Here is a 12,963-nt window from a genome sequence, read left to right on the forward strand (position 1 = left end):
AAAATGAAGTTTAGAATAAAGCTGCCATCAGTCTCCTTTAATTAGCATGTTTAGTTAATGGAACTACTTTGTAGGATTTTGATGATGAAACTAAAATAATAAGAGCCGAAACCGAAAGATTAATGAAACGCATCTACACTTCCGTTCCTCACCCCCGAAGTACTACCCCACTGCAAATTGTGCCGTAAGTACAATACTGTAATTCATTTTTTTTTAGTTTAGATGGTCAGAATTCGTGGAATATGAACTGCTTGATTACAATATAAATACACCTATTTAAAAAAATTAAAAATTACATTTTTATAAATATCAGTAAAATTTTAGTTTCATCTTTCCTCCACATTAAAAGCAGATTAGGAATCAAAATACTTAAAAATACATAGTAACCAGATAAAAATACTTTCTGATAATTTTTAATTATTTATTTTTTCTAAAATTTAATGGTCTATTTCTTGAATCCGACATTGTTGATTCATATTTACTACATAAATAGATTTTTTTCAGATATCACTTTTACCCTTAACCCTAGAATGATATCGTTGAGTAAAAGAAGTAAAATTCCTCATAGGATTTCAACTTCTACCCCTCCACCTCTATAACGTGGGGTGGATGAGTGGGCAGCAATGTGTTTACACTTGCTTAGTCATGATAACAAATTATTTATCTATTGTCAAAGTTAACCATGTAGGACAAGTTCTAAATCTTACTGAGTAATTTTTACTTATTGAAACCATTATGCACTTGGTGGTAGTAACTTTAGATGAATACTTTGTTTTGTTTAGTGAATATGCCTCATTGATACCCATTGTGTGTAACGTGAATGTATCAATAATGGATATTTCACCAATACTTGGGCCAAACATTTCAGAAACTGACCTAAAGGACCAAAGGTATTGAATTGAACTAAAGCCATCTAAATAGTAATTTTGATTACAAACATATAGAAGTGACATGAGGGTAGGTTGATATTTCCCTTACAATTTTCCAGTTGAGGAATTTAGGAACATGGTATTTTGGAGAGAGATTGTTATCATCTATGATTGTGACTCCTTTTTAATTCTAATGGTTTATGATTTAGATGTCTTATTCAATTGACTTACTATTATAATAATTAGATACAAATTTAGTTTTTTATTTGTAATTTTTTCATATGTATTTACCTTAGCTTTCTTAAGTACTTAAGTTTATGATGTATTAAATTCAAATGGAAAACATTTTGTAATACGGAGGATTCAATTTTTTTACTAATATATGTTAGTATATATATAATCAATATATTTATTTTTGGAACTATTTTTAAATTTTCCTAAAATCAGATACTTGATTAGATGTAGATGGTATACAATAAGTATGTTCTTTACATCTATGTGAGTAAAATTTACTCATTTTTACTAATAAGCAAGTATGCCATGCTATTCTTGGGTTAATTCAAAATATCCTATTATATTTCGTTATATTATAATATGTCGATTAATACTCTGAAAAAGTTTCATTTCAAATTACTTGGCTTGACAAATGTGATTGATGAGACGAGGAACTGCTTTGGATACAAATTGTATGAATAATCATTGCACAAACATTAACATTAATTATACATCTAAAACCAATACACTTTGCCATTTTTTTCTAAAGAATAGAGCTACCGATGACAAATAAACCTATTTCTATTTTTAGTTCTTATAAACCAAACTCCTTAATACTAATATACATACACACATGCATATATGTAAAATATAAGGAGTTTGGTTTTAAAGATTTAAAATACATATATAACTTTAAAACTGTATACCACAACAGCCCATAAAGGGTCTTGGGTTCAGTACTCAATAAGGACAGCTTACTAACCAACTGACCAACCTATCTACTGATAGGTAATGTTTCCAGGAGACCAAAAAGAGTATAGCACTACAAATATCAAGTTTAGATGAGTCACTGGCAATGTTACAATGGAATAAAATACTCTAGATGCAATGTTTATTTCACATTTAAATTCAACCAAATTCATAAAAATTATAATATTAAAATTTATAATTAGTTACTAATTCAATAGGCCTGAAAATATATGATATTTTCTATCTTTGATATACAAAGAATTTAACAAGAGCTACAATAAATTTTTTTTTTTTATTTATTTATTTATTGATATTTACAACTGTATAAAAAATACAAGTAAATTTGATCATAATGATATGATACAGCATGTAGAGAAACTACCCAGTAGTAGAACTCTATATAAGGTTTACAATATAGAGACTCTAACAGTTTACAATATAAGGTCACGAGGCCATCTTCTTTTCAGGTGCCTCGAGGATTGCCAGGAATGGAAGAGGAAACAAGGTTAGAAACTAGTGGGTTTGGATGGTTAGGGAGTTTATTATGGAAGGAATAATATTGGGTTCAGGCTAGATCGGTTACATAAGGAACATTTAGGTCTTTATGGATGGTTTTATTAGTAACAAAATAAGGAGCATTGAGGATTTTACAAAGGATTTTGGATTGTAAAGATTGGATACAAGAGGAATTCGAAGGTTCAAGGAGCCCCAAAGCTCAACTCCGTATGTCCAGATGGGCCTTATTATTGTCATGTAGATCAGTCTTTTGTAATGAGTTGGAAGTTTAGACCATATGTCTAGTAAGTGCTGTAGTAGTCGGAATCTGCGTGCAGTTTCCTTTCTTTTCAGTCTTGTGTAAGGATTCCAGGTTAGTCGTTTGTAAAGATGTAGTCCAAGATAACGAATCTGTTCTACAGGGGTAAGAGCCACATTATTAAAGTATACTGTAGGGCAGTCGGCAGGTTTACGACGAAGAGTAAATGTGATTTGATGGGATTTATTTTTATCCTCCAATTTCGACACCATTCTTCGAGGATTGTGATATGGGACTGGAGAGTTTAGGATGCAATCAAAGGGTTATTACTAACTGTGAGCACACATGTGTCATCAGCATATGTGGTAAGGATAGTGTTAGGAGTTGTTGGGATGTCAGCTGTATAGACGGTGTAGAGGATCGGACCGAGAATACTACCTTGAGGAACACCAGCGGATTGAAAATAGAGGGATGAATAGGAACCATTGTGGTTTACTTGGAATAATCTATTAATAAAAAAGGAACGGATGATGAGAAAATATGTAGGAAGTAGGAATTTACGGAGTTTGTAAAGCAGTCCCGGGTGCCAGACTCGATCAAAAGCCTGCTCTATATCGAAAAAGACTCCCACGCAGTACATTCCGCGCTCCAAAGAAGACGAGACAACGTACACCACACGATGACATTGCTGGATAGTGGAGTGGGATGTTCGGAATCCAAACTGGTGATCTGGGATACAATAAATGTAAACTTAGTACATACACATATATTGATTTATTTACTTAAACCATGCACATTTGTGCTTATTTGAATTATTTTACATAGGTTTATAATCATAATTCACAAAAGTGTTTCAAATTGTTTGTAATCTAAACAATTTGTAATTATACATATGAATAAAACATTACTGTTATTGGGAAGACTGCTTGACAGTTTCCTTTCTTTGAGGTCTGTTTGCTATTGGCATCCATTAGAGCAACACGTAGTCTTTGTTTTTTGTAATAAAACTGTCCCTGATCCACAACAAAAAGCCTATGAGATTTAAAGATTTTTCTTTTTTTAGCCATTAATATTTGTTTTAATTCTTGCAGATATTATGGGCACCGAGCTAGTGACAAATATAATTCTCATCGGCACAACACTGTCTCAGACGAGATTTTCAACATGTCTCATTATAATGAGCCATCTGCTCGAACAATAGGTACAATCTCTAAGAAAATATATCACTTATTATGCCACAAATATCTATGAGAAAACATTAAGAATATTCACCTACTTATTAATGCATACATAATCAACATAAGTTTATAAAATACAATTATTTTGCAAAATACTAATGAATTTCATAGATGAAATTTGATGAATCAACCTTTTTTTGCATTGCACCAGATTTTTGGTATTTATGTAATCATGGTCTGAGATCTGTGTATAAATGGTTCATACATGAATATTATCAGCAAATATTCAATAAAAAGTTTTATTATGTGGTAGAACTTAATATTTTCAAAAATAACTAGAGAAAATTGTTATAAGAAAATAATTTTATAATATTTTAGGATTAAAATACGAAACTTTTTTAACAAAATAACTTATATTAATTGAGGAAAAAGTTAAACACAGAAAATTACAAGTTTTTCTGAGAACTAAATTTAGCATTTAATCTATTATATGTATCAGTTCAATATTTAGGAACTTTTGAACACACATTTAATTTCCAAGTACTCTGAGTTAAAAATATCTGCTATAAAACAACTAAAAATTATTCAAGTCAATTTTAGCTTCAAATGTTATTATTCTATTTATTAATAGTTTACAAGGGTATATCTCATAATATAACTATTATAAACCTTCTTTCAATATGAGACAATCTTAAGTAATGGTTTAATGGTGCATTATAATTGGAACAATCTTAAATATGTTCATATCAGATATTTTTAACAGCATAAAAAACTAAAATACTTTCACTTTTAATACAATAGGTAATTTTTAACATATAAAAGCAAATCCTTTGATATACTTTAACGTTGTCATTGGAACCTTCAATTAAACTTTTATGGAGACATGAATCCAAAGGCATTTTAATGGTACAATAGACTTCATCTGTAGAAGAACCTTTAGTTCAACTTTAACAATACCAGCCTTTTTTACACATCGCTTAGTACAAAATATTTAAAAATTAAATTGTACTTTTAATTCATATTAGTTTTTTTTAAATAAGAACACTTAGCATGTGTATCTTTTGCTGGAGGTCGTGGTTATCCTAGAAGAAAACATTTATACCTGGATGAAAATAGAGACATTCAAGATGAAATTAAGTTTAGATCTTACTATTACAAAAACATAGCTTATGAAGAAGCCATGTCTCTGCCAACAGGTAAGCATTGATATATTTTTTTCTGAAGTAATCTAAAAGTTTTGACTAATCTATTTATTATAATTTACAACATGTAATATTATTTTATATGATACTATCACATAAAATTTTAATTTTTTAGGGTAACATTAATAAAATATGGATAGATGTATTCAAATTGTCATAAATATGCAAAATCTGCCCTTGATTTTCATATGATTCTCTCAATAAATAAAATTTTAAAATGTCTCATCAGAAAAGTTTAAAATCTTAAAGTGAATAGATTCCTTGAAGCCAATTTAAAGTATTAAAAAACTTCAATTTTAAGCTTTTGAGGTTTTGCAATCTTAAAAATAATAATTATTAATCAAAAGAAGAATCAGCTCGAGTTTACAATGTAATGTTAATGTTTTACCTGGTAATTAGTAACTAGTATTTAACAAACTTTATACTTAATTTTAATAAAAAATGCCTACACTTATATAGGATTGATGGAAACAATAGCTGTAGCAGGAAGATGACATTAATATGTTTCTTCAATGTCATGAAGGTAGGATTCTTTATTGTGAGAGAAACAACTAAAATCGAATAAATTTCAGTGAGTAAGTCAACCTTCCTTCTAAAGTTTGTCTATTCATCCGAATCAAGAGTTTTAACTTAACAGAACAAGAAAAGCCTGGAAGCTATGGTGTACCTTAAGCTAAGGTGTAGGAAGGTAGGATATGCCAGGAGGAATAAGACCAGAAACATAGTTACATGAAGTAAAAATAAATGTGAAACCATTCAAAAATATCATACAGAAAGATTGAGATGGTTTGACCATCACAAGTGACAAGCAGATAACAGTGTGGCCACAATAACAAATGAAGCCAGGGTCAATGGTGGGAGATCTGAGACAAACTTGGGTGAATGGATTCAGAAAGGTCTTTCAGAAGCGACATAGTGAATGGAATGAGTTGATGATATCATATGGAAGTGGCCCTACAAACGGGAATCTCACTCTACTTGTGTTAGAGATAGTTGGATTCTGAGGATGATGAAGAATACATTTATCTTGTCTCCACTCATAATTTATTAGTGTCACCCTAAAATCTGACCAAGCATGTGATAGAACTAGATGTATTCCACTGCTATATAGGAACTCTCCTCCATTTTAATTAATTAATCATGTTGCTTATTAATTGTCATAATCTCCAAAGGCAAGTTTTTTTTTAATTTCACAGTCAAATATTGTCTCATTTTTACATCTGCCATTGTTATATATTTTACCTTAGAAGGAAATAATTTTCAGTTACATCAAATTCAGTGAGAACCAATTAAGCATTATTGAAATATTAAAAACATTTCATTTACTTCAATGTACTTTTCTTATTATAATACATATTTTATTTGAATTAATTCCTTGAAACATTTTGAAGTTCTTTGAAATTTATCTTCAGAGTGATGAAATTAATGCACGATATATTTAAGAAAGTTATGCTAAGGGTATATTAAATTATTCTATAAGTATAAATACATTTATAAAATAATATTTTATTTTATATATCTCTTTATCAATATGTATCTGTAACACAATCATCAACATAGTGTGTGTGTGTGTGTGTGTGTATACACTATATATACTATATATACTAATGTTAAATCAGTTACACCAGATATATTACATTATCAAATAAATTCAGACACAATCTGTCAATTTATAATATACGTTGGTTGTAAAAAAAAAAAGTCCAAACAAAAATAATAAAAAAAATTTATTGCCAAGGAAATTGTTTATATTTACACTGCTATATTGACAAATAATATGATTTTACAATGATACTAATTATCAATCAGTAAATTGAGGGAAAAACACATTTATTCTAAACAGAAAAAACATCATTGATCAAAACTAAGAAAAGGTCCTAACATAACTGAAGAATTGTTAATAAGGTGTCTAAAATTCATCATCCACTTTATTACAGCTTCCTTTGGTTTCTTTTTTAAATAATAATTTTATAAACCAAAGTAAATGTATATAAAAAAAGTCAGTATTTATAATTTCATTTTTCCAATAACAGTTTAAAAAAGATTTTTTCTAGGAAAATCTAAGGAAGAAACAAAAGAAGTGATTGAATCATCTGAAGGAAAGGACCAATGTTAAATAATGAATAAAAATAACTTAAAATGTCGCTTAAACAGGTGAAAAAGTTATTAATGGTTTGTGCAAGAATAATTTATTTAAGTCTTCGTCCAATTTTGTAGCAATCGTTTTCTGTCCTGTTAATGTCTGGATGTCAAATTTCATGATGCTTGAGTTTAGCATGATATTTGTTTGGCATATATATACTTTTTTAATAGTTAAGTTGCATATATTTTAAAATAATAAAATGAATGCATAAAAGAAACAAATACAAAAAAGTTAGAGGTTTCTAAAACTAACAATGCTATTGTAAATATATACATACATATTGCAGCTTTTAAATTTGTCATTTATTAACAATTTATACCATGCTTGATATATATAAATGGTTAATTATGATGCATATACTTTAAAATTCTAACGCAGTTAAAATTTATCTGAAGCATATTTTATTATTTCAAGAACAAATCACTTGATTGGGCACTTTATTATTTAAAACATGTTTTAAATTAATTTTAAAAAAATTGTGTTATTATTCTGAATTATTTAACTTATTGTTTGAAAGTAGAAAAACATTACAAAATATGTTTGGTTTTCATAACAAACAATAACGCTTCTAAATAAATTTAGCAAAGTTAATTAACATTAATTTATTATTTTTTTTAGCAAGATTTTGATAAACGAAGCTTCCATCAGCTTCTATAATGCTATAATTTTAGTTTTGTCTAAGAAGAAAAATACTTTATTTTTTAAGCTCCCTTTCTGTTCAACATTCCTGTTTATTTATCAACAATATTCCTTTTTATTTATTAATTACTGAGAAACTGAGATTGAAACTTATATGATGTTGATAAATTTGCCCAGAAAGATAGGTAAATTTAAACATTTGGAGTTATAAATATATCTGAAGTTCATTTTTATAAAAACTTAAATCAATTTTAAGCAACATAACTTGAATAAACCGCATTGTCTTATAGAAATGAATATACTTTATCTTTTCATGAGTTATTTAAGATTGTAATATCCAAAATATTACAAAGAGTATATCAATCATAAAAAGAATTGAGGGGAAACAAATCAAATCACAGATTAAAAGTAATATTTTCCAGTTTTATTAGTGATAAAAGGAAAATTTAATCAAATATGCTTTAAACATGAAATATATCATTGTTTTCATGAATCCTAACTTCCCATGCAATGATAATTAAAATTATTAAGGTTCACAATTATTGTTTCAGGATTTGCTTCTTACTTATTAAGGCTACAACCAGATAACCGGAATGGAACACTAACTAGTTCTGAAAAGCTTCACATAACAAATGTACGGATTAGTATTTATTTTTAAAAGATAATTCAAATTAATTAGCCACTTACTAATGATTTTCAAAAATAGGTCCCACATAAATAGAGGAAGAATTAAGTTATTTTATTTATTTACTTTTTTATTTTTATTTTTTTTACAGATTCTTAAAGAAAGAAAAAGTAAAAATTCTGCTGGTGAAATTAAGGAACCAGCTGCTGCAGCAAAGAATGGTGCTCCAGAAAAGAAAACTTCCACTTATAAATCCCAAAATGCAAATGAAACTGTCATACCTATTGAAAGGGAAACTAAACCATACAAATACAAACCTAAAGACCCTAAGCCATATGAAAACCATGTGTCTGAAATTAATGGTACAATAAATGTTACAAACACCCACATACTTGAAGAACCACAGCGAAAATTAAGTGAACCGAAAATAATAACTGAGCCAATTCCTATTGTTCAGCCAATAGAGAAGATTATTGAAATAAATGTTGAACCTAAAGTAAGAAAAGAAAACATAAAATCATCCCGTAAAACATCAAAAATAAAGATCCAATCAGAAGAAAAAGAAGTAAAAGTCAAAATTCAACCAAAAACACAGGATGATGAGAAGCAAAAACAAGCTACAGGAAATGAGACCATAATAGAACCAGAAAAAGTACAAGAAGAAAAACCACATATTCAAGAGTTAAATTTATCTGAAACAACGGAAGTTGTAAAGCAAGAAACAGAAACTGACTTTCTTACAGAATCAGTAATAAATGAATCAAAGAATGAACTAAATACAGAAACTATCAAAGATGATTTTACAGCTACAGAAACACCAATAGTTACACAATCATCAACAGCTATAGACACTGAAATAGCTACAGAATCACCAATAGTTACAGATACTCAAATAGTTACAGAATCATCAATAGCTAAAGAATCGCAAATTATTAAAAACACCCCAATAGCTACAGAATCTTCAATAATAAGTGAACCACCAATAGCAACAGAAGAAGAAACTGTTCATGTTGATAACAAAGAGAGTAATATCAAAAATACCGAAGAGAATTTACTTGACAGCACTATAAATAAAACCACTGAAGAAATAGATGTTCTAGAGCAAGATTTAAACAAAACCACAATTGAAAATGTTCTTGAAATAGTAGATAAAAAGAAAGATGACAATATTTTGACCACTGAAAATGAGATTTCATCAGATATTGAACAAAGGATAACAGAAACTCCAGAAGAAACAGTGTTTCAGACACGGCAGGTCATTGTTTCTTCAACAGTTCAGGAAACTACTGAGGTAGTTGTCACAAGCAGTCAAATAGAAATTGAAAATACACAGCAGGATTCTATAATTGGGCAAGTTATACCTAGTCATGATGAAAAAATTACAACAGAAGACACTCAAGTGACTCGACAAACAGAAGCGGTTAGCAACCAAGAAAAGGCTGAAGAATCAACTAATACTAAAGAAATCAGTTCTGAGGATCTCCTGAACAGGCTGAACACGGAAGTCTTTGCTGATCATAATATACCTCGGGAAAAAATCATAGAAATAGAAATCGAAAGGCCGGATGACTTAAAACATATAATAGAAGAAGTAACCGATTTACGTTCCCATGATGTACAGAGAGAATCTGACACAGAGCCATTGATCGAAGAACCACAATCTCCAGAATCTGAATTAATCTATAACAAAACAACTAATGAAATTTGTGAAGTATTATCTGACGTTGCAGAAGAGGCCTGAAACAAATTTCAAGTGAATCAAATGTTTCCAATCTAAATCTGAGTTAAATAAACTTTTTACATTTTTTTTTATTAAGGAAATGTTTCATATTGTTAAAACACAAGTAATTCAAACCGACTAGAACTGTCAATAAAAAAAGCATTTTCTACATTGAATGATATTTTAATCCATTGTTTGGAATTTATAAGCTTTAAATAAAATTTGAATGATGTATTGAACTTGATTTTTTTTTTTCAATAAGCAGCCAACAAAATCAAACAAAAAATTATATTTTAATTATATTGCAAGATCAAAATTAAAACCATATTGCTGATATAATACACTATAAATTTATTTTCTAATATAATAATAATAAAAAGTAATATCATATCCAGTGAGATCATTGTGTATGGAGAGAGAGGGAAGTGAGTAGGGGGCAGTCATCCCTCCTATAATTTGAAAAAAAGTTGAAAAATGTGAGATTTGAGAATGTACTTAAAACTGTAAAAAAATGAGGTAAAACATTAAGGTTATTTATGAAGGTAAATATTCCAAAAATGTTCAGGTGAATAGTAAATTTTTCAGTAAACTTCCCACACCACTGGAAAGTTGGGAACCAGGGTCAAAATTGTTAAGAAATTTTAAATCCCATTTTAGAGTCGGTAAGATTTAGCCTTAAAACTACAAATGTTTTTGGTTAAATTTGCTATAAATGCTAATATATTTGGGTGTATGATAGTGTTTTCACAAATCATTGTCAGATTTCACATTTATTTGTTGCATTTTAAAGCAGTTAAAAAAAATCATTAATTTAATCAGAACTCAGATGGCCAAAAGGGTAACATAATTAGACCCATAATGCTCAGCTCAAAGTGGTCAAACAATGTCCTCCTTTTGACAATGACTTATTCAGCATAAATCCCTTTCAAACACTTTTATTCCGTTCTAAAAATTATATAAATAATAAACCTATAAATAGCCACATGGTATAAGAGCTTATTAGAGATAACAGTACTGGACTATGCCTACTGTAATTAAACAATTTGGACCAAAATCTTTGGATCTTCTGAAATAAAATTGAAGTTTACTAGTAAAAAAAATGCACCTTTTCCTACATAAACTTTTGAAATTCATTATATCAAAACAAATGGAAACTGATAAAACTAGTTTAGAACCAACAGATGATGCCATTACATTTTAGTTTATTTAATCATTTTTTAAGGTCCTTTAAGGATTTAACAATGAGATATGTAGATAATTTGTTAAGTAATGGAGGTTTTTTGAAAGGAAAATTATACTTGATAAATTAAATGATATATTTAAAGAAAAAATACATATTGTGTTTAAATAAAAAAATATCAATTTGTGTATAACTGAAAATATATGAATCAATTATTATTACAATATTATAGATATAAGGTGAATACTAATAGCATGGTTTGATTTTATTCATCTTACAAATTTTATCTTGCCATTCAGCAATTGTCAGAGTGTCATCATGAGTCATTTTGGATGATTCCAACAAACCTAGAATAAGAAAACACTTAGTATAATAATATTACAACAATATTATGACTCAAAATTATTAAAAATTTAACCTTTCATAATACAATCGCGAACTTCCATCGCCTCATACACAAGACCTTCACTGTGGGTCATGCATGTTTCTCCTGGTATAGTAGGAAGCGGAAATATTTTCTCCTCACCATCATTAACAGAGATGACTGTTGGGGCCCAAAAAGGATCCTTTATCTAAAAACCAATATATATAAACATGACAACATGTCTGTCAGACCCAGTTACAATTATTTGTCTACTTTTTGTATCAAATCACATGTTCAATATTATGCATTTATTGCTGTTTTTATTTATCTATTTATATTAAAATGAATTATAAACATATAAATAAAGTAAATGAATCAGTTTGAAACACCAAATTTTAATATAATTATATAATCTAATATTACATATAAATGTTGCCATGGGTCATATAAATACTACATATAGATGCACCAGTAGCACTGAGGGCTAAATATACTCAGAAAATTTGTTCTATTCCAAAATGTTCTAACTAGGCATTTGAAATTTAATCAAACTAAATTAATATTAGAATTACGGTCATAGTTAATTTCCTATTTACAAAAAAAGTAAATACAACAACTACAACAAATTATTTATTTGAAAAACTAAATTTTATGTTACTGATTTGCTTAATTTATCTGTTTGTTCATCATTCTACAGCAGCACAAATTCATGTTAAAATGAAGATCCTTCATAGAGCCTCCACTCATTTTTTTTTTTTTACCCCTTTAGAAGTCATTTCTGATATATGAAGAAGGGTTATCGACAGAGTATCACCCTATCTAACTTTGGTAGAGGAGTTAATTTATCATTTTGTGGAGTTGCCACAGAAATAAAAGTCGACCACCGGAGCCCGATTTGAACTGGTGCTGCCACAGTTCTGAGACCTATGCCTCAATTCCCTCAGCTATGAATGGCCCAAGGAGCCTTCACCCAATGGGTAGATAATGCTTTGTTTTGTTCAGATTTTTAAAATAATTCAATTACAGAGGAATTTTTATGTACTGGGTAATGAATTCATCTCCCTTTGCTCTGGTTTAACCCACTTTTACATTTCATAGCTTTCCAGTCCACATAGATATAGGTAACCAACTTGTTCTAACCATGGTGGAGGATCAAGCTTTCTTTACATGGGAAAAAGAATCACCCAGGCCGGATTCGGACCAGCGGCACCAATGTTCCCAGGTGGCAAAGACCTATGCCACAACCACCTGAGGTTTCAGGATTTCATTACTGACAAAATAATGAGATCTAGAATTTTACACCTATTAATTGTATAAGTAAAGAAA

At 29.0% G+C, this 12,963-nt stretch overlaps 2 protein-coding genes across 2 annotated transcripts in view; one reads left to right on the plus strand and one right to left on the minus strand.

Annotated features, from left to right (window-relative positions):
• Positions 1–10,332, plus strand: part of LOC106685330 (uncharacterized protein CG45076) — a 35,380-nt gene extending 25,048 nt beyond the window's left edge. Inside the window, exons 4-9 of the mRNA XM_067044663.1 lie at positions 75–184; positions 3,678–3,831; positions 3,936–3,999; positions 4,805–4,960; positions 8,300–8,382; positions 8,525–10,332. Of these exons, the coding sequence (XP_066900764.1) occupies positions 75–184; positions 3,678–3,831; positions 3,936–3,999; positions 4,805–4,960; positions 8,300–8,382; positions 8,525–10,114 (2,157 nt within the window). The 3' untranslated portion in view covers positions 10,115–10,332. The remainder of the gene's footprint in view (positions 1–74; positions 185–3,677; positions 3,832–3,935; positions 4,000–4,804; positions 4,961–8,299; positions 8,383–8,524) is intronic.
• A 1,134-nt stretch (positions 10,333–11,466) lies between these two features.
• LOC136795106 (trans-1,2-dihydrobenzene-1,2-diol dehydrogenase-like) lies at positions 11,467–11,845 on the minus strand (the record flags this gene model as incomplete). The annotated part of the gene is given in 2 exon segments (XM_067044662.1): positions 11,467–11,620; positions 11,692–11,845. Coding segments are annotated over 2 exon segments (255 nt in total), but the record flags the coding sequence as incomplete, so codon positions are not given.
• Positions 11,846–12,963: the final 1,118 nt, after the last annotated feature.

The sequence above is a fragment of the Halyomorpha halys genome, unplaced genomic scaffold (genome assembly GCF_000696795.3).
Source record: "Halyomorpha halys isolate HHAL.00 unplaced genomic scaffold, Hhal_1.1 Scaffold682.1, whole genome shotgun sequence".
NCBI lineage: Eukaryota > Metazoa > Arthropoda > Insecta > Hemiptera > Pentatomidae > Halyomorpha > Halyomorpha halys.